Raw genomic sequence first — 27,667 nt, 5'->3', positions numbered from 1 at the left:
CAACCTAGCATTTGAAATTCAGAACTACTGCTGAGCTCTCTGGATGTCAATCCCAATTAAGATTTCTATACAAAGCAAAGGCTTTGATTTAGGAAGATTAATTATGTAATCACTAACAAGGGCTATGTGTCTGAAAAAATTAAGCAATAAATTTATGATGCTAAATATTTACTCAATGCTGCTACTTTTTTCCACCATTATTCTATTTTGCAACAATTTGAAGGGAAAGAAAGAAATAAGTATTAATATATATATATTCCTAAAATAAAGGCTATATAGAAACAAAATCTCACTCCTTATGGACTGAAGTTCTATTTGTATAGCTGGCTTTTTTTAGATAAGGCTGAGCAGGTCAGGGAAGAGATTGTCACTTCTTGGCGTATAGATTGCTGGGATGAAGATGGAATGACAGATATGCCAATGCCAAATCTGTAACAGTACCAAAGAGGGGCAGATTTCACACCACCTTGTTCATGAACTAGACTACTGTAGAACTGCCCAATATAATCTTGAGAAGCTATGGATACAGCCATGGTAGCCTATGAGTAGTTTTGAAATTATGAAGAGTTAGTGAATGTTTCATGAGGCTTCATACCAGATCAAGCACCTTGAATGAAAAGGTATTGGAATTGAACTTCCTGTCTAGTCACAGAAGAACTAGTAGTAAGGACATGCACATGCGTTGGGAAAGGAGTCATAAAGGGAACACCTCCAATAAGTTTGACTGAAATCAGTTCCCAATGCATGAATTCTTTACTACAAGGTTGAACTGTATAAGAGAAGGTCACAAGGAAAAGTGCAGCAGAAGCACCATCCTGTTGGGAGCACCTCCAAAGAAAGATAAAGCAAACAACTGTAGTTGCAGCCACTGCACGGAGTATTATGTAGACTCTGAGTTTTGCTATGAAGAAAAGTTTGCATACAACTTCCCAAAGCACATATTGCTTTTGCAAGGGTAACAACGTGACTTCACTGAACAAAATGACTTAATGAGCTATGTGAGATCACTCAGAACACAAATACACGGAGTCAGTTGTTGAGTAAAGGAACAAACTGGTACTTTGAAGGCAGAAGAATACAGCAAGAAGTATTATCAATTTAAGGAGGAAGAAACCCTTTTGGGATTTGAAGAGAGGCTGAATGGTAACATGTAGTATTAACAAAAGGTTTCATGTGCTATAGAATGAAAGGAGAGATCATGGGAAACTATGGATACATGAAAAAATGTGCATCTCCTTTCCTTCTGCAAGAGAGGAAAAATATGTATTACCTTAAAAAATAACACGAAAGAGCAAAAGTCTAAGCCTATCACCCTCTTTAGGTACACTACAGTTCTTAAGAAAAGAGGCAAGCGAACAGTCCACTAAAGATGCTGCTGTTTGGTTGAACCAAGATCAGTAATATGATGGGGTAGAAGTAGAGTTGATGCTGCCTGCATCTATGGTGTATTTTAACACACTTAGGAATTGCATTCAGTAAATCTTGTTACTGAATGTTCTATTTTTATTGAAGGGAAGATCCACAATTCAAAACAGCCTCCAGTGTCAGTTCAGTGGAGATGAGCCAGGTATGGCAATACTGGATGATGACATAAACTGCCAAGCGTTTAATGCCCGTTTTACAAAATGTACTACTTCTGGGGGGAAAAAATGGAAGTATTTACCTCTTGTCCTCTGGCAAGTGAGACAGGAATGTGTTATCTTTGGCAGCAAGAAATGACACATTGCCATGGAAGCTTGACAGTTGCTAGTATGGAAGACTTTACCTTGTGCCCATGACAATCCAATTTTCTGCCTGATCTATGGGTACAGAATATTGTTGGTCATGGGAGCCTGACTGTGATGCCTCCCCTATTCTAGAATTAGGCAGAGGATGTTGAAATAAGAAATGGAACCCTTCTTGCTTTATCTTATAAATATTCTCAATGTGGTAGGAAGTTGAAAGCTGACTCAGGAGAACTTGCTGTCTTAAACATTTCAATAAGAACTTGTGTATCAGTAGTATTTTGAATGAATTGATATATTTAGTCCTCTACTGCCAGCAAATTCTCTTGAACTCCACTGCAGGACTCTGCCATCCAATGAATCTGTTCATTGAATGAATGGATGTCTTCCAAAGGAGAGATTTGGTACATGGATTAATACCTAGGTGGTGATGTCAAGCTGAGGAAGCATCAGGGGTATAATAATTAGGTTTAGAGTAATTATTACAAGCTCCAACAAAATGACGGAGCAGCTCCTATGGCTCAATAGAAATAGGAAAATCCCGAACGTAAACCCAGTGGGGATGATGGTTATAGCAGGTTGGAACTTGAATGTGACATTTGCCTTGAAGAAACTTCTTAGAGAACGAATTAACCCAGAGGACAAGAAAACAATGCTTAAAAACATTTTCTGCCATGCTTCCAAGGCATAATTAGACAGCAGAATTCAAAATCATTTTTTCAAAGTGATGGAACCAAACAAGAATTCTATATGGTACGAACACTTTTTTAAAAAGTAAGGAAGCTTTTTCGGTCTAGGGGCTTCAAATAACTTCCTGCCCCATAAAACTAATCACATTGGGATTTCAGGGTGGGGAGTACTGACATTTCTGGACCCCTTTATATATAAACAATGCAGAGGCTTAAGATACCCATTTTGCCTTAAATTTCTCTAGAAACTGGGAATATTGGTCTTTTCCCCCCTCTTCATTTGATTTTTGATGAGGTGGAATTTTCAAAGGGTTTGGTGATATTCTCAAGTAACCCCATAATTCTTAAAATGCAGAATAAAAAGTCTATGAATTTTATCCCTTGTCAATTTGGGCAGTTTCATGAGTTTTTTAAACATACATTTTATCATCCATCTGTTAAACTGAACAACTAATTGATTTAAATTAGCTTTTTCTCAGTCAGATCCACTGACAACTATGTGTAAGCATAAAGACTGCACAAGACGCCCATGCCCCAAGCAAATTATGTGGAGATTACTGATTGTGCAATAACTTTTTCCTGTATATGCAGGTCTGAATCACCGGGAGTAGAGTAGCCTAGAAATTTTAGCAACAAAATAATATATAAATTGTTATCTAAACTGAAGCATGTTAGAGATTATGCATGAAAGCATAATGTGAGCATCATGTCTCAGTGCAAACCTTTGGCATCCCCTAAAGTAAAATAGATATACCTAGTGATGCATGTAGCTCTATCTGTATTTATATATAGTTCTATCTAGCTTTGTTTTGCTATGCTATTCTATTCTTTTCATTAAAAAACAAAGCCTGAAAACGAGAAACAATAAATACTGATTTTTCAGCTCATGCTATTCTTCTTTAGGACTGGAATAACCTAAAATCATCTTCCCAAAATTTAAAATCAGTGAATTTTAACAGTATGCTTTGCACACAGAAAAACTGAGTGACCTAAAGGAAAAAAAAGTTTCTTAGAAAGTAATACCAACTTTCCAGTTACTGTTTCAGTACGAAGTGTTGCTTCCTCTAAAACAGTGGTGTCAAACTCAATTTCATTGAGGGCCGCATCAGGGTTGTGTTTGACCTCGGGGGGCGTGGGAGGGCATGGCTAGTTTGACATCACTCATGTTGGGGCACCTGTGGCGGCCCGAGCACTCTGCCAGTGAAAACGGGCTCCCAAGCTCTGCTTTTGGTTGTGACAGCGTCCTGCAACCCTCTGCCAGTGAAAATGGAGCTCAGGAGGGCTGCCCGCGACCCTCACATGCTCTGTTTTTGGCTGCGATGGCTCCTGCCACCCTCTGTCAGCGAAAAGGAGCTCAGGAGGGCCGCCCGTGGCCCTCCCGAGCTTCATTTCACTGGCAGAGGCACTGTGGGCTGGTCCTTCACTGTTTCCAGGGCAGCCCTGTGGACCAGATCTAAGCACCCCACAGGCCGAATCTGGCCCCCAGTCTTGAGTTTGACATCCCTGCTCTAAAACCTTTCACTTCTATTCTAATACAAAGCAGGCTTTAGTATAGTGGTGACCATTGGCATCTTTACAAGTAATAACAAGAGGAGGTATAAATACCTGATTGAGGCAGAGGATTTTTGAAACATTAAAGATAGTGTAAGGACCGCTGACCTGAGCCATGTTTATGGACAAACTTTTCTCCTAAAATACAGCCTTCTCCAAATTAGTATTTTCCAAATGTCTTAAATTTGGATTTCCATAATTCCCAAGCTTTGGTCATGTGGACTAGAAATTATAGAAATTCAATATATCCACAGGGATGATAGTCAAGATTCTTCTAATGATGATAGCCTAGGGAACATCATTATCTAAGGCGTAGGTTTTTTTTAATGAATATGTAAACCTGTACCTGAGCACAGCAGTAGGATTTGGTAAAACTGTGAACAGAGGTAGAATATCTTTCTAATCATCCTAAATACACTGGAATATCTTTTGAACTTTCTAGAAGTTATGACAATGCATTTCATTCACCAAGTTTCTGACCATGATATATATTTAATACTGGGAATTTGAAAAACCACCATTTTAAGCAAATTTTTAAGTCTGAACACTGTGGTTTAATTCAGTCAAGCATGTACTATTATATGAATCATAGTTTAGAATACGACCATAGTCTAAACTTTCTAATGTAAGTCTGGATTTAGAGCAGATTTCATCTTGTTTTCCACCTCCTTGGCGCTTCACTTTCTAGTTATAGTATCTTCTAAAGCTGAATAAATCAATATATTATTATTATTTTTATTAAATACAGCTTACCTTCTCTCTGTCCAGATTCATTTTCCACCTTTCCCTTATCTTTCTGGCATAGCAACACATTCCTCTTTCCTCCATCCTATTTATTATTTTTCTTCATCATCTTTGCTCTTTTTGATGGAGTGCCTTTTTCTATGTGTAAGAGGTGAGTTGTGTGTGAAAGGGAATGGTAAAGGTAATTGGAATAATTTTATAAATAGGGTGTCTTATTTTGCACCCATTTAAAATTTAAGTAGATATTTCAATTCACATATATTTATTTTTTGCAATGGCCTATCTCATTTTGAAGCATGGCTTCTGCAGATTTATATATTTACATGCTTATGCATACAGATTTACAAGTATGTCACCTTCACAGATTTGTTTTTAGCGAGGGAAATCTTCAGGATTAGTTTTAACTGGAAATTGGGAATCCTAGATTCATATGGTAAGGAAGCTGAATATTACACAAGACATTTGGTTGTATATGTGTGTATTCACCCTCTAATCCCTTTTTTGATAAGGATCATCTTCATATAGAATTACAGAGTTGGAAGGGGCCTTGGAGATCTTCTAGTCCAACCCTCTGCTGACACAGGAGACCCAGGGGTGTCAAACTCGATTTCATTGAGGGCCCCATCAGGATTGTGTTTGACCTCGGAGGGCCTGGGTGGGCATGGCCAGGGTGGCGTGGCCAGCTCAATGTCACTCGTGTTGGGGGCACCTGTGGGGACCCGAGCGCTCTGCCAGCAAAAATGGGTTTCCGAGCTCCATTTTTGATGCCAGTGAAAACGGACCATCCCGAGCTCCATTTTCACTGGCAGAAGCCCCATGGGCTGGTCCATCGCTGTTTCCAGGACAGCCAGATCTAAGTCCCCACGGGCTGGATCCAGTCCCCAGGCCTTGAGCTTGACACCCTGCCCTATACCATTTTAGTCAAATGGTTCTCTAGTCCCTTCTTAAAAGCCTCCAGTGTTACAGCAGCCACAATTTCTGATGGCAAATTGCTCCACTGGTTGATTGTTTTTACTATCAGGAAATCTGTCTTTAGTTCTAGATTGCTTCTCTCTTTGTTCAGTTTCTATCCATTGCTTCTTATCTTGCCTTCTGGTGCTTTGGGGAATAGGTTGAACCCCCCCCCCCCCGACTTCTTTATGGCAACACAACAAATATTTTAATGCTAATATTATGTCACCCCAGTTCTTCTTTTCACTAGACTAGACATACCCAATTCCTGCAACAGTTCTTCATATATTTTAGCCTTCAGTGCCCCCCCCCCCCGCAATTATCTTTGTTGCTCTTCTCTGAACTCTTTCCAGAGTCTCAACATCTTTTTCATATTGTGGTGACCAAAATTGGATGCAGTAATCTAAGTGTGGTCTTACCAAGGCATTATAAAACAGTAGTATCACTCTCGTGATCTTGATTCTATTACATTCAAAATAATCTTCTCTTTGGATAAGTATGGCGTTCCCAATCCATAGAGACCAAAAACCACAATTTATATCTATTTTATAGCATAGCTCCAGTTTGCCAATTATGGATTTCAAATACTTTTTCTTTATTTTTGTATTTATACCACTATAAATTATAGCTTGGCAATAAAACAAAGTAATCATTTGAAGCAGCAAAAAGCCAGTAATATAAAATAAATTGATTAGCAGGCACAATATTCCACTATTCAAATCAATAATGAAGAATATGAAAAATATCTCTTAGTTTAGGAAAAGGGGCAAGGAATGGAAATTAAATGCAACAAACTGGAATAGGACTTACTTTGCTCTAGGTTGATGTACTAATCCTGGCAGCTCTTTATTAGCCTTAAGTTTTACATGTGAACTGGCACTTTTTTCCTGGAAAAAAAAACAGATACATAGTCACAAGTTGATGAGGGTTTTTTTAAATGATAGGGAATATTTGCCATCACAGTCAATTGAATAATGAAGAATTCATCTATAAATATGAGAGTTTAGACAAGAAAAGGCAGTCAAGTTTTACAATGATAATCTATGACAAACCAGTCATACATCAACCTCCTACTTGAGCACCCAATTCAAAGTATTATGTTAAGCCCATTCTCTTTTTCATAGAATCTAAACAATTTGAATTATCCAAATTATCCAAAACGACACAGAAGCTTGAATAATGCAGTGATTTCTTGTGAAAACAAAAGCACAATATTTAATAAAACAGACCTAGGGCATCTGGGAGCCATAAACTCTTATTTCCATAATCTATTTTTTAAATATCAAAACACATCTATACTTTTTGTTGCTGTATCCAATCAATGAATCTCGTACAGTAGAACCTCTGGTCATGACCATAATTCGTTCCATAACTTTGGTAGCAACCTGATTTGGTCGTGACCTAAATCTAATTTTGGAAATTTGGCGCTTACAAAAAAAAATGGTGCGGAAGGGGAAAACGGCTGCAAAAAAGAAAAAATTGTACATTTTTTGGTCGGAACTCTATTTGGTCGTGGTCAGAAGCATTCGTGACCAGAGATTCTACTGTACTACCATACTGATTAACCACTCAGTGAGAACCAGATGGATCTCTTGTCCATTCTTACTACTTTTCATCCCACAGATTTTTCAGCCCCAAAGCGTCTTGACTACCAGGAGATAGAAGCTGAATAGGGAAGCCATTAATAATTTTTTTGCAGCCGGTGAGATAATTCTATTGGTAAGCTCTCTGTTAACACCTGATATTTCTTAGGGTTGCAAAATCATATACTGCAAATAAGAGACTGAGGGAGAGATAAGCAACAATAGATGAGTGGATTTTCATTCAAAGCTATCAGTCTTGCCAGACCTTTCCACTCAATTCTTCAGCAGCACAATGCAAAGCCTCAGAATAAAAGATGCCAAGTGAAACGCATCTCTTATGTTCTTTTGATCCCAGGGCACTTGGGATTGTCATTTCTGGGCAGGCTTTCTTTTGCTTACAAACATGAGAGGCAGACAGTAATCTCAAGTCAACAGAGGTGGGGGAGTAAGTGCTAATGAAATTGAACGGAGGCACTATGACATGAGTCTGCAAAACTGGGGTTTTAAAATCATCATCTAGTTCCACAAATCCATAATGCTTCTTTGTTCTTCATTATCTCATGTGGTCCATACCATTTCGTACTACCATCATGTAATTGGTGTGGAGTTACAGCTGACAGAAAATATAAACAAAATGGAAAAAATATGTGTCAATTTGACTATGACTGTATTGGCATGGTTCCATAACTGGGACAGCGCTGCTAGACTCATACTAATGAACTCAGGGTGGAGAACACCATTCCCCTCATCAGAATTTATTGCTTTAAAATTAGACCATGATTTCAAATCCTGAGTTAAACAGGAAAACTGGCTAGATCTAACAACATTTAATAACAGATCACAATGCATGGTTCCATTGTGATTTAATGCAATGTCTGAATTGACATATAATTTCTTCTCTTTTTACGAGACAGAAATCTGTGGTTTTCATCCTAAACTATGATTAGTATGGTCTAGTGTGATATTTGAATTAAACCTTCATGCTTATAACTATCATTTGAAGTTCCTTATTCAGAGGATTCAACAGACAGGCTTAACAAAAGCATATCAGTAACTACCGGTAAATGCAACTAAATTTAAACTGTGGGTTTAGCAGTATCTTGAATTCTATCTTGAATTCAGTATGATTAATATATGTCAGGAAAGATCTTTGGCAGCATGAATAAAAATGAGACCACATTGGGTGTTCCCTAGATAAATTGCAAATCCCAGGAGTTATGGACTTCCAGGGAAAAAATAGCAAACGGGAGAAAGCTCTGCTGAGAGTGGACCAGTGTGGACCTGGTAGAATGAAGAGCTGATGAAAGGACTGACTCTTCCCAATTCCTCTTTCAGAGAGGACTGGTCCTCTCTGAACAAGGAATTGGAATCCCCACAAGTGGTCTGGACAGTTGCTCCTCATGACGAGATGACAAACTAGCACTCTCCAGTAGATTTAGAACTCATCACATGAGGGAATGCCACAGTAGCCCAAATCATGGTTCAGCTCCTTTATGGACACAGGGTTTGTATACTTCCTTTTTAAATCACCTTTGAAAATTGCTTGTTAACTACTCTTACAAATCTTCAGAATGGCATGCTTTATACATCTGGTGAGCTTCTTCCAGCTCTTAGCAAAATACATTTTACATTTAAAGACAGCATAAAATTGGGAATAAACAACAAGAGGGTATCTAGAAGATTGATTTTGGAAAGTTACAAACAGGCTAAGGGTCCAGATGGATCTGAAATCAATTTTAAAATTAATTATAAGAATCCTTCCAGTTGGAAAATGCTGTTATATGGAATTCTTTAAAAATATGTTAACTGGATAAACAAATGAAAGCAGCTGATAATTAAAAGGAATATTGAAATAGCTAACCCGAGGAGTGATCTGGATAATTCTTCTACCATATATTGGATTTACAAAAAGACTTTTGTAAAAATTTTGAAGACTTCTGTGAGAAGAAGAAGAAATGAAATCAAAACCTAGAACATTATTTGGAAGAACTAAAGCTAAATGTAAAAGGAAGGAATATAAAATTGGGTTTTTTGATCAAGATTAAAATAGATACTGTATATTGTTTTCTGGTAACTATAAATTGACTTTTGCTGAGCAGGACTGAATGACAATTTTTTTCAATTTTGTTTATAGATAACAGAAGACATGAGAAAAATACATAATTATATTTTAAGAGAAGTCGAGAAGTCTTTAGATATTTCTTTTTTCTTTACTCTATTTTTTCTTTTTAAATTTCCTTTATTTTTCTTAATTTTGTATTAGTTTTTAATCTTTTTCATTGTAATGTTTAATAAAGTTACTATTTTTTTTTTAAAAAAAAGGAAATCCCAGGAGTTACAAAACCAACAGATCTGGATCTGATAGGTTAGGAAAGGCTTAAAATGTTTATTGTACCTTTACAAAAGAGATAGAAGAGAATGTCGGTGCTAAGTCTGTAGCAAAGTTTCTGCTTCAGGTCAGGCCAGAGAGGTTCGGATCTGGCATTGTTAACAAACATGAGCCTCACTGGCCTTACTTGACCTGATCAGTTTAATTTTTTTGACATCTATAAGCCACCATTTGAAATATTGGGTATGCTAGGCATGTATACATTAAGTCTACTCCTCTCAGTACTGAGGGCTTTTCCTTTCTGAAAAGATTTAATGAACTAACAGAGATTGACAATTCAAGTGTTGTTCTCTCAAGCTATAATGACATATCCTTTCCTGATTTGATTTTTGCAAATTCTTTCTTTGCAGACTCACTGGGATTTTGCCAACTATCTATTGTTCTAAACTACCACAGGAATAACATAATCTTTGGCCAATATTTTCTGGAAATAAAATCATGGAACTTGAGTTTTCAAGCAAGTTCTTTTTCCTTTCTTCCTAGTAAAAGTCTTTTCTTGATACTTTGGTAAAGTACACAGACTGCCTGGAACTTGCCCAGAGGTCAAGTAATGTGCATTATATTCTATAATCTATTTTGAGATTCCCCCTGAAATGGCTTGAAACAAATGACCCTTTGAACAGCTCAAAATCTGCCTTCGGGCTTTGCTTACAACCAGCATAGCTAACCTTTGCTTTTCTTTAACCACCAAAGTATTGGGCAATCTGCCTACTTTCTCATCTTCACCAGGCAGCATGGAAAGGCATTTTTGTCCCCTGGTTAAGATGACATTGGCCTTTATGTCATGTAGGTAGGATAAATATGCTGCTGCAGAGTATATTACATTTCTTCTATACAACATAATCTCTGAGTTACTCTAAAATAGTCATTTTCTCTTTAATTACAATACCATAAAGTGAGATTCATTAAGCAGTTTCCCCACTCCTTTGTGCTTGTGAGCAGATGGTGTGGACCCTTCTTCATAATGACTGCTGGATGGTTTTCTCATTCACTAAGGGCAGCCATGAGGGGCACAACTATTTATAGAGCTGTGATTTTACAGAATGCTTTCTATCATCTTCTCTAGTTCCCCAGCCTCTCCTTACGTTTGATCTTTTTCTGTACAGGTAGGCATTTTTCCAAACAAAGCAATATGCTGTAGTTACCAATTATTTTTATTTTCTGAGAAACAATTATGAGCCCCATGTGGGTCCCAAAGGCGGTCTTAGATGTAAAGATAATGCAGAAGGCTGGTGCTTCCCATCAACATTTTTTAAAAAAATGAAAAAGAAAAAAGTAAGAAAAAAGCAGGACTGTGAGAAAGGTCAGGCCAGAGAGGTTCATGGGTATCATGTTGGAGAGCCAGTTCTTAAGCCTGGTTATGCAATATTGGATGAAGGAATAAATGTACAAAAGAATTAAGAAAGAAGGTACATTTACTTTGGAGAAGTTCCCTTTCTGCTTTGACCCAAGGTACCACAGATATTGCACAAAATTCCTGTTCATTAAGCCCACTCTATATAATTAATGAAACAAAAGTTTGGAGAAACTGAGGCATCAGAATTAATGCTCTCATAAATCTAGTGGAGGCAAGCAAGTTTGCAATTTTAGAATATAGAATAACAGAGTTGGAAGGGACCTTGGAGGTCTTCTAGTCCAACCCCCTGCTTAGGCAGGAAACCCTACACCACTTCAGACAAATGGTTATCCAATCTCTTCTTAAAAACTTCTACTGTTGGAGCATTTACAACCTCTGGAGACAAGTTGCTCCACTGATTAATTCTTCTAACTGTCAAGAAATTTCTCTTTAGTTCTAAGTTGCTTCTTTCCTTTATTATTTTCCACCCATTGCTTCTTGTCCTATCCTCAGATGCTTTGGGGAATAACTTGACTCCCTCTTCTTCGTGGCAAAACTTTTTTTAGAGTTTTGAATGTTATAGGGAATGTTACTGCTGTTGAGTAACATAGGGGGGTTTATTTAGAATATTTTTTTAGAATACAGAATACCAGAGTTGGGGGTCTTATAGTCCAATGCCTTGCTTGAGCAGGAAATCCTATACCATTCTGGATAAATGGCTGTCCAACCTCTTCTTAAAAACCTCCAGTGACGGAGCACCCATAACTTCTGGAGGCAAGCCATTCTACTGTTTAACCTTCTATCGACAGGAAATTTCTCTTAATTCTAAGATGGACCTCTCTTTAATAAGCTTTCATCTGTTACTTCTTGTTGTTCCCTAGGTGCTTTGGAGAATAGGTTGACCACTTCTTCCCTGTGACAGCCCCTCAAATATTGGAAGACTGCTATCATGTCAATCCTAGTCCTTCTCTTCGTTACACTAGATCAGTGATGGCTAACCTTTTTGCCATTGCGTGCCAAAAGCAGGGGAGCAATGGGGAGTAGGTCACGCATGTGCATGTCCACATCCATAATTCAATGCCCTCTGTACCCCCCCCCCGTGCATGCACTTTTGGCACGCGATGGCAAAAAAGTTGCTGGTAGGCCCGTTTTTCGTCCTCCCCAGGCTCCAGAGGCTTTTTTGGAGCCTGGGGAGGGTGAAAACAGACTCCCCTACCCACCCCAGAGGCCCTCCGGAGGCTGGAAATGGCCCATTTCCTGACATCCAGTGGGCCTGGAAGGCCCGAAAATCAGCTGGCCAGCACGCATGTGTGCACACGCATGCTAAAGCTGAGCTAGGACAATGCTCGTGTGCCCACAGATATGGCTCCGTGTGCCACGTGTGGCACACGTGCCATAGGTTCGCCATCACAGCACTAGACATACCTAGTTCCCGGAACCCTGTTAACATGGTTTTTTAAAAGAATAAACCCTGTTGATAACTCCCAGCAATAAAATGTCTAAAATTTAGAGCAAGTATATGTGTTTTGCAAATATCCCTAGCTATTTTTTCAGTTTGGCACACACCACTATTGTATGTATTATGTGCTGACAACAGCCCTAAATAACTGTCTGTGCTGGGTGCAATAAATTGTGCAGTATATTAGTATTGGACACAAGGGGCCGAAGATAAAATCTTATTCCAGATAAAGATTATTAGACGGCATTAAGCAAGTTGCAATTTCTCATCCTAATGTACCTCAAAGAGTACAAATTGATACCAATTTGTCTTTTTAAGTACATTGGAGAAGGGTGGATGGGGGGGGGGTTGACAGAAGAAAATGGGTACAGCTAATCATCAAGTTTATCTAGGGAGAAGCAGCCATAATACCATATTGTTCTGTACTGTTTTAAAAAAGTAACAATTGTCTACAATAAAGACATATCACAATGAGAGGTCCCTGATGCTCTCTGAATTTTCTTACTTTCTTGCAGATGTTTCATGATCCTAACTAGGTAACACCATCAGTACTAGACTAACGCTGATGATGTTCCTAGTCAGGGTAATGAAACGTCTGCAAGAAAACAAGTAAGCTCAGAGAGCACCAAGGATCCCTCATTTTAACCAGAGCTACAAATATTTTCCTTTATTGGTGCCACATATCACAAAGATTAATTCATTGATGAATAAGAGTGGCAAATTTGCCTGTATTTCTATGTTGCGTGCGCGCAGGTATGTTTATATATGTGTAATGATTATATGGAATCAGGTCACAAAAGCTTAGCAATCACACAGATAGGCTCTTTCAATATATACAGAACCAATGGAAATACCCTGCGGGCTCCTTGATTTATCACCCTTTGAAGAACCATTCAATGTCTCCTTAGATATTCTAGCAACTGCATTTGAGATGGCAGCTTTAAATGGAATTCCATCTGGTTTTCTTTAAAAAAATGTGCCACAAATGAAAAAACTTGAATTTTAAAAAAATGCACAAGAAACTTGATCATGGCAGGTTTTTCCATCCCTAACAGTGAAAGGACTCACTGGAGAAGAGCCTAATGCTGGGAAAGATTGAGGGCAAAAGAAGAAGAGGACAACAGAAAATGAGGTGGCTGGCTGGAGTCACTGAAGCAGTTGGCGTGATCTTAAATGGACTCCAGAGGATGGTAGAGGACAGGAAGGCCTGGAGGAATGTTGTCCATGGGGTTGCGATAGGTCAGACGCAACTTCGCAACTAACAACAACATGAAATGGTAGGTTAATTCTCAGAAAGTACAGGTTAAAACTAGCAAAACATTTGGCTTGTGAAATTTAAAAAGTGACACTATAGGCAGAATGAGAACAAAAAAAATATTCTTCAGAAAAACCCTGAAGAATGTTCTCCCCCCACATGACATCTACTACTGTTCTACTTTTATGTTGTTACTGCACCTTTTTTCTGACCTGGGGTTCCCATCAAAGACCCCAACAAAATCAGTCATCACAAAATGAACTAGAAGACATCAGAGTTTGATTTGGTCATCTACTTTGCTATAAGAAAACCCACCATTCTAGTAACAATTGAAACAAAGCCAATATTTCTTACCTGTCATTTTGATAAAATGATTTCAAGGGCAACAATTCAGAAGTTGTTTGCTATTAGCTTTTTTCCCTTTCTTTCTGAGGTGTTTTTCTCTTTTCAACTATGACTGATCTACAATCCAATACTAGTCCTCCTTAAATTTCTAAGAGCACCCAACATCAGCTAGATAATGCCATCTGTTCTAGGATATCATTTCACTAACCACATCCTCAAACAGCAACCACCTAGTGGGAACACTGTTGTAAGATACCGTACAGTCAATCAGATTTAGCTACATTCCAATATCGCTGGAACCAAACGAAATGTTTGGACTGAGAGGAATGTTTCCTGCAGAAGGGAGCATTTGTAACATAGGCATTGATAAATTGCTAAACTGACTTTTAATGCTGCTCGAAGTACCGGTATTCACAAAAAAGGAGGTGTTAGGGTTTAGTCCCACTAGATGAAATAAAAGTTCCATACCAAATTCATGGTACTGAATTTCATTTGATCTCACTGACAACTTCAACAACTAATGCAAGATTCTTTAAAGCAAATATTTCTGATATCTGCTTTAAATATCTTTCAAAAAACTTGGATAAATTCAGATGGAATGATGGCCAAGGGAAGATCAAATGCCACTTGCTAATGATTGAACAGTTTTTTCTATTAGCATTGTTAAACATTTTACCACACAGAGAAACACACATGCAATTATTGTTTGTTCCTCTGTAGGCTGTAACAATGATTAAAGATAAACTAATTACTAGATGTCTTTCTGCTGCATTTGTGTAGCTTTATCACATGAAAATTTCAAGATATTAGGAAATAACAGTAACCAGATAGCCAGATGCTATTAGCAGAGAAACATCACTATGATTAAATGCTTCCTAATCATTTTACTTTTTTAAAAAATGTATCACCTTACTCTGAATAATTATTTCTCTAGATCTACCTTGGAATTTTCATTACCTATTTTTTCTCTGCTCTAATTTTACACAGAGTAATTCTACTCTTGACCCAGTACTATTGGACTATCTGATGAAGCCCTGACCAGTTTACTCTCCACCTCTGTTTTTTGTGATGTTTACGGCTGCTAAACTTCTTGTGCTGCGAGATTCCCCCCTCTCGCAGGTTTGGCCCTCCTCATTATCGAGGGCCTACCTTGATGACGGATTTTGGAATCCCGAGAGGTGGCATGTTGCGAAGAGGGGGTTGTGGGGTTTTTTGGGGAAGTTTTTAGATAGGATTTTAAAGGGTTCTGGGAGGGGGGTGGGTTGTGTGGGTCTAGGGGAGAACCCGCGGGGGAGGAGGCCTGGTCCGGCTGAAGAGCGCGGTACGGGAGGTGCAGGACTCGGGGTCAAGGAGGGGGTTAGAGCTTGTGCTGTTGATGGACATTATATCAGTACTGTGGGTGGGAGGGGCAGATATGGCGGGAGCAGGGGGCCATATCATGTTATGGGAGCGCACGCTCGCTGTCTTCGAGCGGTGGCGCGTTCCGGCCCCCCCAATGCTCCTCTCTCCTTCCCCAGGTTGCACAGACCCTCAGGCCCTAGGCCTTCGGCTGATGCTATGCAACGCCAGGTCTGTGGTAATAAAGCCCCCCTCATTTGTGATCTAGTTCAGGAGGGGGGAACGGACCTGGCGGGTATTACGGAGACCTGGTTGGGCCAGGAGGGAGGTCCTCCTCGTTGAAATGTGCCCACCTGGTTTTTGCGCATATCACCAGCCAAGGTCACAGGGGAGGGGCGGGGGGGGTGGCGGTTGTTATTAAAGAGAGTGTTGGTCCGAGGGAGGCCACTGTTCCTCAGACGGCCGAATGTGAGTCCCTCCTTGTGAAGTGGGGTCATGGGGTGCAGATGGGCTTGCTGGTTACGTACCTGGCTCCCTGCCACGTGGCGGTGGCCTTGCCCGAGCTGCTCAACGTTATAGCCGCGGTGTGCGTTGATACCCCCAGGCTTATGGTCATGGGGGATTTTAACCTGCCATCCGTCGGTGAGGCTTCTGAGATGGCTCGGGAGTTCATGGCTTCCATGACGGCCATGGACCTGACCCAGTTAGTTCATGGCCCTACTCACATGGGGGGGAAACACGCTGGACCTGGTTTTTGTCTCTGGTCAGTGGTTGAGTGATCTTGAGATAGGGGATATAGTCATCGAGCCCTTGTCATGGTCAGATCACTCCCTCCTTCGCTTTGACCTTCGAACTGCCACACCCCGCCGCAGGGAGGCGGAACCAATGAGGTAGTTCCGCCCCAGGCGCCTGATGGACCCAGATAGGTTCCAGACGGAGCTTGGGCCATTTCCTGAGGCTCTGGCTCACGGCTCGACTGAAGACCTAGTGGCCGCCTGGGATAGGGCAGCCACTGGAGCTTTGGGCCAGGTCGTGCGTTTGCGGCCTCTGACCTGGCACCAGTCTCACCTGGCTCCTTGGTTCACCGAAGAGCTGAGGGAGATGAAGCGCTGGAAAAGACGCCTGGAGAGCAGTTGGAGGGCCAGTCGCTCTGAATCCGATCGAACACTGTTAAGGTCTTATATTAAGACCTACCTGGTGGCGATAAAAGTGGCAAAATGTAATTATTTTTCCGCTCTTATTGCATCATCAGATAATCACCCGGCCGCCCTGTTTAGGGTGACCCGCTCCCTGCTCCACCAGGAAGCGCGGGAGGACCCCTTGGAGGGTAGAGCCGAGGTCTTTGCACAGTATCTGTATGACAAAATTGCTCAGATTCGGGCACATCTGGACTCTGACTGGGTAGATTCAGGGGGATTGATGGAGGCAGGTCTTGAGAATATTATCTGGGAAAAGTTTGATTCTGTGACTCCCGAAGATGTGGACAGGATACTGGGTAGACTGAGTGCGGCCACATGTTTATTGGACCCATGTCCCTCCTGGTTGGTGCTGGCCTCCCGGGAGGTTACGCGAGGCTGGCTCCAGGGGATTATAAATGCTTCTTTGAGTGAGGGTGTCTTTCCTGCCACCTTGAAAGAGACGGTGGTGAGACCTCTCCTCAAGAAGCCTTCCCTGGACCCGGCAGTGTTGGCTAATTATTGTCCAGTCTCCAACCTTCGCTTTGTTGTGAAGGTTGTTGAGAGTGTGGTAGCACGACAGCTCCCTCAGTACCTGGATGAATTGGCTTATCTGGATCCATTCCAGTCGGGCTTGAGGCCTGGGTACAGCACGGAAATGGCATTGGTCGCATTGGTTGATGACCTCTGGAGGGCTCGGGACAGGGATTGTTCCTCTGTCCTGGTCCTATTAGACCTCTCAGCGGCTTTTGATACCATCGACCATGGTATCATGCTGCACCGGCTGGAAGAGTTAGGGGTGGGGGGCACCGTGTTGCAGTGGTTCTCCTCCTTTCTCTGCAACCGGTCGCAGTCTGTGTTGGCAGGGGGGCAGAGGTCGACCCCGAGGCCCCTTGTATGTGGGGTGCCACAAGGGTCGGTCCTCTCACCCCTTCTATTCAACATTTATGTGAAGCCGCTGGGTGAGATCATCCGTGGTTTCGGGGTGAAGTACCACCAGTACGCTGATGACACTCAGCTGTACATCTCCACCCCAGGCCACCCCAATGATGCCTTTGAAGTGATGTCCCGGTGCCTGGAGGCTGTACGGATCTGGGTGGGGAGAAACAGACTCAGGCTCAACCCATCCAAGACCGAGTGGCTGTGGTTTCTGACACCCCAATATAGTCAGTTGGTGCCATCACTGACTATTGGGGGTGAGTCGTTGGCCCCCACGGAGAGGGTTCGCAACTTGGGTGTCCTCCTGGACTCACAGCTGTCTTTAGAAGGGCATTTGACGGCTGTGGCCGGGAGGGCATTTTATCAGGTTCGCCTGATTCACCAGTTGTGTCCCTTTCTGGATCAGGACTCGTTACATACGGTCACTCATGTCCTCGTCACTTCCTGCCTGGACTACTGCAATGATCTCTACATGGTGTTCCCCTTGAGGAGCACCCGGAGGCTCCAGCTGGTCCAGAATGCGGCCGCGCGGGTGGTTATGGTAGCGACGAGGCGCTCCCATTTGACCCCCCCTCCTGCGTGAGCTGCACTGGCTCCTGGTGGTCTTCCGGGTGCGCTTCAAGGTTTTGGTTACCACCTTTAGAGCGCTCCATGGCCTAGGACTGGGGTATCTATGAGACCGCCTTCTGCTACCAGTAGCCTCTCACCGACCAGTACGCTCCCATAGAGAGGGCCTTTTTAGGGTTCCGTCGGTCAAGCAGTGTCGACTGGCGGCCCCCAGGGGAAGAGCCTTCTCTGTGGGAGCACCTGCCATCTGGAACGAGCTACCCCCGGAGATACGGAGGATTACAGACCTGCGCGCTTTGTATTATATTTGTATTATATGTATTTTATCTTTTGGTTGTTCACCGCCCTGAGTCCTTCGGGAGTAGGGTGGTATACAAATTTAATAAATAAATAAATAAATAATAAATACAATGGACCCATTCATTCTTAGTAACATTGTCTGAATGAACCATATCCACTTCCCTAGTTTTCTACAACATTAAGAATTTCCTTAATATTAGAGAAAGCTCTTCCTTAAATCGTCAGATTTTAAATGATACTATAGGAGCCTCTTCAACTATATGACTTATCTTTCCAGCCTTTGTTATGCTAGCTGAGGAGTTACAGAAATTTGAAGAACAATCCATATGGAAGGGACCCAAGTGAGACAATTTTTTATATTGTGAAAACCATCTGACATTATACATGAGAAATTCATGTGCAAAGCATTCCTAGGTTTTCTTTATTGTGCCCAAAACTAATCCTAGGAAAATCTAAAGAAAATCTCTTCCTTACAACCCGACAGTTGTACAATACTAGATATATTTTAGATAGCAGACAGTTTGGATCACAATGCCAATATTCAATCCAATACATCAGTCTTAGTTGTATTTCTTACTAGTCTTTTCAAAAGAGTGATGATCTGTCAAATATCTTTTATAAATATTTCAAAAGTTATACAATTATTGCTAAAAACGTAGACATAAGCTATGGGAGGATTCTTCAAATGAGCATTACACTAGGGCAGGGGTGGGCAACTGTGGCCCTTTTGCAACCTGTGGACTTCAACTCCCAGAATTCCTGAGCCAGCTTGGCTATCTCAGGAAGTCTGGGAGTTGAAGTCCACAGGTTGTAAAAGGACCACAGTTGCCCACCCCTGCACTAGGGGATGCTTAGCCACAGAGAGAACAAGGGTTTGTTTAGCGACATACAGATAGTTCTGTTTACACTTTATTTACAAAGGTGAGTTGCTGGTTAATTGCAAAAGTATGTAATGCGAAGTCAGGTCTCCTAAGGATCAAGAAATGATTGTTCCCTCTAAAGACTGGAGACTAAGTTGGTATCTCCTGCCCATAAAGCTCATATTACTTTGTTGAACTCTTTCATTCACATGGAATAGAAAAATTATTCACAGACAAATGCCAATTTTATAGTCTTTTTCTTTGCAATTTTGTTCTTACATAAAAACCAGTGGTAACAGGATGATCTAAATATAAATCTGTGCTCCTGTTAGATTCCTTTCCTACTTCCTTCTCTTGGTGTTTACATGAACAATTATTTTGTTCTAGTAATTAAGGTGTCAGTCTGCCAGAACAATATTCATGTTATACAGGGCCATATCCTTCATTTCCTACAATCAAAGGCAGCTCAAAACAACTGGAGAGTATTGATTACATTATAAACTTACAACAAAGCGGTGTTTAGAGACTTATGAGAATACATTCAGGTTATCACATGGTGCTTAGTACCAGAATTGCACATAATTTCCCAAATTGGCAGGCCCAGCACTGAGATGCTCAAGATCATAAGCAGAGCCAAGACTAATGTCCTTTTGTCAACAGAGCCACTGAAAAAGCACAGCATTCTAGAAAAAAAGATCATTATTATTTTCTATGCAATCATTCTAGGTAATTATTATTTTATAGTATGATTGGCGTCATGTCGACGCCTGTATACACAACCATGACATGAGTTGATAGACCTTGGCACAGTTTCATTATTGACGTGCATTTTGCTCTGAGCTCTTAGAAAATACGCTTCACAATTTGCTGTTACAGTGAGTTTTTATTTTAAGAAAAAAAGATACCTCATAACTGATGCACTTCAGGCAAAGATGAAGCCTCTTCATTTTTCAGTACTAGATTTTGTACAGTGATTGCCAGGAGCATCTCAATCCAGCAACACAAAAAGCACTTTAAAATATCTTTTATGGTTGCCCTTTATACTTTGGAGAGCAAACAATTGTCCAGCTCCCTTCCTTTTGCACCAGACTAAGGGTTCTATTACAAGCCAAACAAAGAACTGCTTATAGTTTCAAAAACAGGAAACAGATTGGTAATCTTTGTGAGGCTGCAGTCTTGTGCCTCTTTTATGCACCTAAAATATCAGAATGCCTGAAAGGGAAACCACTGCAAAAATAGAATGTGTCTGAATTAAAATTCAGAAAAACTCTAGACTATCATTTCCCCCCTCTGCTTTTAAAAGGGCTACTTTGCTATTATTTGAAGTCTGCAAAGCTTTATTTAAAACCTGTATCTTCCATATAGATTTTTAAAGCCACTTAAGATTTATTAGAAACTTTTGATAAATAATAGATGACGGAAGGCCAAGTTATTTGTATTCTTGGATCAGGAGAGTCAAATCATTTGTTTCCCTGGACCACTTTTTCTTCAGCTAGAAAAAAAAAATCCAAACATAATGATGCTCCACAGGGCATTCCCTTGAACGAGACATGAACTGCTTGTGTTCCACAACATTTATGCGGTACATTTCATTAGCACATTTTCTTTTAATAGTCTCAGAGGAATTTGCAAACAGTAACCAATTGAGTTTTTAAATTGGAAGAAGATTTAAGTTCTAATTATTCATCAATGAGACTAAATACTAATTGAAATTCTGAACTGTAAGAATTATCTTCTAGCCAATTTGTGATATTTAGTACAAAAAGAAATAAAATACTAAACAATATCCAAGTTAGATTATCTTCGATTTATTGCAACAAGATCTCTTGGGTTATTTTATACATTCTTTTATTTTTAAAATTTTACAATGTGTGGTGCTGTATAATGTACATCTGTGAGCATAACCAATTTGTGTCTCATGAACACTATAGCTAGGTTTGTACCTCAAACTAAGCCATGTTGAAGCTGTAATTGTCCAAGTCATAAATTGGGTTTTACAAAGTCAATGGCCTTGTTCTCACATGGCGTAAAATCAGGGCCGGATTTAGATGAAAAGAGGCCCTAGGCTATTCCACTTATGAGGCCCTTTCACCTATAGTGAAAGTGTAATTTTAATTTTGCTAACAATTTGAATGTAGGCCCCTCTTGATCTTGAGGCCCTAGGCTGAAGCCTAGTTAGCCTATAGGAAAATCCGGCCCTGCGTAAAATCAAAACTAAATAAACCATATTGATAGCTGGAGTGGCTGTGGCTCCTTGCAAATCTTGTTTTCATACTCCCAAGAATGCAAAACAAGTATTACGTCTTTTATATCCTGACTTGAAGATTAAAAACAATTAGCCCTTTTTTCTATGGCTGTGCCCAAACTAAAAAGGCAGTTGGAATTTGTTAATTTCTTGAGGAAGACAGGTAAGTGTGATAGAAAGACAAATAGAACTTATTCTAAATAATACAACAGGGAAAATGGAGAGAATGCCAATAAATGTCCTATTGTGTATCTGCATTTGGCAATGAATTTGCAACCTTGCCATGTGGATATACCTGTCTGTATATATCATTATGTGACATAGCAAGCCTTTTCTTTCCTTTCAAAACTGTAGTTCATATTTAATACATTCTGTTTTTTATTTACAAATCATAATAAGCTGCCATCTCAAGAAATCACAGGCAAATTGTTGAGACATAGCTTTGACTTTTTTTCATTAGCAGGATAGTTGGATTTCACCACTGCTATTAACATTTCACTATTGAGCATAAGCAGATATGAGTCCCACACAGTCTCACACCAAGGATCATGCAGGCACTAGCTGGAAAATTTCTTCTGGAAAGTTCAGAAAATTTAGCCATACAATGTCTATGCCCATGAATTTAGTGGAAAATTTTTGACAGGCCATTTGCCAGCTCTGGTTTGAACACTGTCCTAATTCAAATTTCCTGATTCAAAGTGACTGGAGGAAAGTAGTAGAAATCAATTTTAAACCAGCAGCATATTTATGAACTTAGACGACTTCTGCAATTAAACAACTATAAAAAGACATATTAGAATTATATTTCATAAAAATATGAAAAATAGTTTGGACAGCCTAAAATACATTAAACATTGCAAAAAATGGTTTACAAATATTTAAATAAATAAAATTCAGAACAAGTTGTAGCAGAAGGCAGTAAAAAGGAATTTACAAATACATGGCATAATGAATCTAGCTTGGATACAAGAATTTAATTTATAATTTATATAAATATCGAACATCTAAATCTAAATACAGCAATGAAAATTGGATATTTATTTTATTATTTGAGTTATATTATTCAATATTATGGCTTGTATATTACCTATGAATGTCAAGAAACTTTATTTTATTTTATTTATTTTATTTTTTTAATTTGTATACCTCCCTTCTCCAACAGGACTCAGGGTGGTGAACAGCCACGGTAAAACACAACATATAAAATTTAATTACTTTACTTTAATTTACTTACATGATTTGTCTTAACATTTGCGCAAAGGCTGCATTCACTGTTCCAGAGGGCAGTCAGACCTTCCTAGGAAAAGATCCAGCTGCTTTAAGGATTTACAAATGTTTGGGAGTACCTCAGCACTTCAAGAAGCACTTTTCCTGGTTTGAATCTGAAACTCAATCCTAGTAGACTCCTGGAGCAATTGCGATGAGATTTGGCAAAGCCCGTAGAGATCTAATAACAATGTACTTTATGTTTTATTTCTAGCACACTAGTTTCATTTCTCTTTCTGCATACAACAATAATAATCATATTTAACTTCTCTGCTAGAATTGATCTCTTTTTCAAACCAGCAAAACATTCTTAGCCCTTGAATAAATCTCAAAATAAAAATCAGTATTACATAAGTAGTAGCAGTTCCTTTAAATATATTACAATGAAAAACCATGATGTGAGCACTGTTGCATTTAAGCATATTTCAACTGCTTCATTTTACTTTATATCTTAATAAATCCTCCCTCCACTCTAAGAATAATCAAGGAAATCATTTTAAAGACTCCAATATGGACCAACATAGACTGTAAAAATAAGGGGAGGAAACATAAGAAAATGTTAATATTTTAAGTACTGACAAATTAAGTCCAATGTGGAAAAAAAAAATCTCTTTTCTTTTCAAGATAAGTAGTCCTACTTATTTTGCACCCTATTTTTTTTTACTCTCTTTGCCTAGGTTCTGCCTTGGAGCAAAATGAGAAAAACAGATCTAAAGACCATGGGGGCTCATTGCTGAAAGACTGAATTTTTGGCAGAAAGCTCTCATTATTAAAGAGGCAGAGTTTACAACAGGGTGGATAAAAATCAATGATTTTTTTTAAAAAATCAAAAAAATCAGATTTTTTTAATTTAAATCGGATTTTTTTGATTTAAATCGGATTTTTTAAAATAAAATGCTTTTTGAGGAAAATATATTACCATCCAAAGGTTATTCCATCATGAAATAAAGATTAGTTTTTTAATTATGTAGAATAAGGCTGTATATGTTTAATTTTTTTGGTAAATAAATTCCATTAATCCATTCACAATGTCATGCTCTTCCAGAGGTTTTTGTAAGATTATTGGTCAGTTTCTCTGCCTACAAGATATTATCACAGATGCTTGGTTTGAGAACTTTGCAGTTCTCAAAATTGAATTTGACTCAGCAGAGATCACATGCTGCTTCTTCACAGCAAAAATGTTATAACATGAACAGAGTTGAGAAAAAGACCTTAATCCTATTGTTCTACAAACCTATGAATACAGAATCAACCCCTTCAGTGCTAAGTTTCAAGAAGTTCAGTGAATAGAATAGAAACAATATTTTTCTGATTGTTTGGAGTGGAATAGATCTGCACAAGAAGAAAGTGAAACTAAGTCTGAGGAGGAAGGGGCAAGCAGACAAGCAGTACAAAATGAAAGTGAAACTTTCTGAGCACAATACTGCACAGCCACAGACAGACAAGTCTCTGGATCTTTTTGTGTGTATGACCTGAGGTTTATCACATTCTTTCCTTGGAGGAAAAAATCTATAATGGCAGCAGGCCGTAAAAGAGACCCAGTTTGGCAATATTTTAATGAAGTTCCTTTACCTATCGGTAAGGCAGGCATGCGTGCAAACTGCAAACACTGCAACAAAGAAATGCAAGGCCTGGTGGCCCGAATGAGGCAACATCATGAGAAGTGCTGTGATGAAGATGACCAAAGAAACACACTTGAACAGGCAAGGTCTTCAGGTTGGTAAACATTTTTATTGAATCATATTTCTAAAGACTGCCTTGAACTGTCATGTTTGAGCAAAATTATATTTCTTATTATTACTGCATGTTACTGTCATTTGGTACAGTTATGAAGAAAAGCAAATATTCCTTTTGAGGCAGTGCTGTGTACAATAAGCAGAAATTGTATAAACAATAAAATAACAGCATTGACTTTTTTGTTTAGGGGAATTAATGGATTCTGGAAACTATCCACCTTCAAGATCACCATCCTCCTGTTCTACAGTTTCAGAGTTATCCATCCAGGATAGTGTTTCATTAGCATCATCATCATCAGACACCCACAGCCACATATCACTATCACCTAAAAGAAAGAAAAAAGCCTTCCCTCCTGGAACCACCATAGATAAGTTTGTGATAAAAACTAGCAGATTAGAAAAGGAGTTAATTGATGAAAAAATTGCCCAGTTTGTTTATGCAACCAACTCTTCTTTCCGTCTGACTGAGAACCCACATTTCATTAATATGGTCCAGTCACTGAGACCAGGATACAGTCCACCCAGCAGAGCAGATGTTGCAGGGAAACTGCTGGATAAAGTGTATGACAGAGAAATGGAGCAATGTGCAACATCTCTGGAGGGTAGAATTGTTAACCTAAGTATTGATGGGTGGAGTAATGTCCACAATGATCCTATTGTATGTGCTTGTATAACAACAGAAGAAGGGAAAGTCTTCCTTGCACAAACAATTGATACGTCAGGAAATGCACACACAGCAGAATACTTACAAGAAGTGGCAGTAAAAGCTATAATAACATGTGAACAAAAATTCAAATGTCTAGTACGCAGTTTAGTCACAGACAATGCTGCATTCTCAAGATGAGAAGAAATTTAGAAGAGTAGGAAGAGAATACAAAGCTAATAACATGGTTGCAGTGCTCATTTGCTGCACCTCTTAGCCAAAGACTTAAGTGTTCCAGAAATAAAGACTAATGTTGAAATTGCTAAATACTTCCGTAACAGTCATTTTGTTGCAGCAGCTCTGAAAAGGATGGGTGGAACCAAGCTAATGCTCCCACAAGATGTTAGATGGAACTCTGTGGTGGACTGTTTTGAACAGTATATCAAGAACTGGCCTATTCTGATGACAGTTTGTGAAGAAAATCGAGATAAAATAGATGGCACTGTCACGGCCAAAATCCTCAACATTGGGCTTAAAAGAAATGTTGAACATATGCTGAGCATCCTGAAACCCATCTCTGAAGCTTTAAACAAAATACAGAAAAATAGCTGTTTTATTGCTGATGCTGTTGAAATTTGGAAGGAACTGAGTGAACACTTAAAAACAGAACTACACATGGACAGAATTAAATTACAAGCATTAAAAAAACGAACGGGACAAGTACTGTCTCCAGCTTATTTTTTGGCAAGTATTGTCAATATCCAGTATCAGGGTCAAAACTTAAGTGCTGAGGAAGAGGAGTTAGCTATGACATGGGTATCCAGCAATCATCCATCTGTAATGCCAACTATAATAAACTTCAAAGCTAAGGGGGAACCATTCAAGAAATATATGTTTGCTGAAGATATTTTAAAGAAAGTCACACCAGTGAACTGGTGGAAGTCACTTAAGCACTTGGATTTAGAGACTGTTCAAGTAATGATTTCACTTTTAACAGCAGTAGCTTCTTCTGCAGGCATTGAGAGAATATTCTCTTCCTTTGGACTCATTCATTCTAAATTGAGAAATCGTTTGGGACCCGATAAAGCAGGAAAGCTTGTTTTTCTTTTCCAAATTATGAACAAAGAAGATGAAGATGACGACAGGATAGTAATTAAGTTTTTCATGTGTAGGCTGGGCTGACAGTCTAAGTTTCTTAATATATATATATATATATATATATATATATATATATATATATATATATATATATATATATATATATATATTGTTTAGCCAAATTAGTTAACAAACATGGATGTTTGTTTAAGTAAATAACATATGCTGTAATGTTATTGTTTCAGTTGAATAAATCTATTTAAATTGTTATTATTGAGGTAATGATTATTTTTCTCCTTCCTAAATGCAACAGAAAAGTTGTCCAAATATGAATGATTAACCTATTAAACTGGGGATAAAAAAACTAATATGAAAAGTTGTTATTCTAAAAATCTTCATCTACTTGCATATTAAAGTTATACCAGCAAGAATTAGTCTTTATGTAGAAAACTATGATTTAAATCAAGCCTTACTGACTAGTGATTTAAATCAAATCCACCCTGGTTTACAATACTAAAAATAACTAACTACAAACTAACACCACCAACAGAGATTCTGTGTTGAACAAATGGAAATCACAATTCCATTTCATTCTAACTTAATTGAAGTATTTATACCTTTGTTTTGGTTTGTAAAACAGATTTAACAGATTAACATCCCCTTCCCATATGATGCCAAGCAACCCTAGAGGTTGGGATATTGTGCCTCTCTTCTGAAATGGCAACTGCTAATTTAAATGAAGCAATTACCTTTTGCCCTAGGATGCTTTGGGACATTGCTAGATATTCATTAAAAAAAAAAATTACAAAAACGAATCTATCCTCCTGTTCTGGTTGTTGAGTTTCCTAGTTTCTGAGGTCCCAATCCCTGCAAGTAACTTCCAACTTGAAGGATGCCTGGAGAAAAAACAACTATGTAGAAATGAAGCCCATGGATTTAGAAATATCTGTTTGAATATCCATACCAAATATAGATCAAAACACAGTTGCTATGATGAGTTTTACTTGAGATAAACATAAACAACCATAAAAGGAAGAGTCTGAAGAAGCTGACCATGATTTATGCATAAGCATAAATTCAGTTAGGCTCCTAAGGTTTGAACTGTTAAATGCTAGAGACCTAAAAATCATTGACCCCAACACAATGTTGTGAGAAAGCTCCAAATAGGACATGCTGTTCTGCAGCTGAGAATTATCTCAAAAATGTCCTCATGGTTCTAAAATATTTTGTTCATGAGGATTGTTTTTTTGCAGCATGTAGAATGTAAATTCCCTAACAGTCATTTCCTCTTTACTCATTTTTTCCAACTAGTACCAAAATGGAGAAATATTTATCAAATACCACAGTGGCTATTTAGGAATAGTTTTACTTTACATTCATTTTTTCCTCCTACTTTGGTGCCCGCTAGTTATGTCAGACTACCACCCCAAGAATTTCAAGGCAACATCCAGCATCATCTTTGTTGTAGTCTCAC

At 39.0% G+C, this 27,667-nt stretch overlaps 1 protein-coding gene across 3 annotated transcripts in view; it reads right to left on the bottom strand.

Annotated features, from left to right (window-relative positions):
• The window catches only part of CUNH1orf21 (chromosome unknown C1orf21 homolog), a 149,277-nt gene that overhangs the window by 25,023 nt on the left and 96,587 nt on the right, over nucleotides 1-27,667 (bottom strand). For all 3 annotated transcript variants that reach the window (XM_070939282.1, XM_070939285.1, XM_070939283.1), the window contains exon 4: nucleotides 6,470-6,546. In XM_070939282.1, the coding sequence (XP_070795383.1) occupies nucleotides 6,470-6,546 (77 nt within the window). The remainder of the gene's footprint in view (nucleotides 1-6,469; nucleotides 6,547-27,667) is intronic.

This window comes from Pituophis catenifer, unplaced genomic scaffold, assembly GCF_029215685.1.
Source record: "Pituophis catenifer annectens isolate HBS135680 unplaced genomic scaffold, rPitCat1.0.hap2 SCAF_3, whole genome shotgun sequence".
In the NCBI taxonomy this organism is placed as follows: domain Eukaryota; kingdom Metazoa; phylum Chordata; class Lepidosauria; order Squamata; family Colubridae; genus Pituophis; species Pituophis catenifer.
This window is presented reverse-complemented; position numbering and strand designations above follow the sequence as displayed.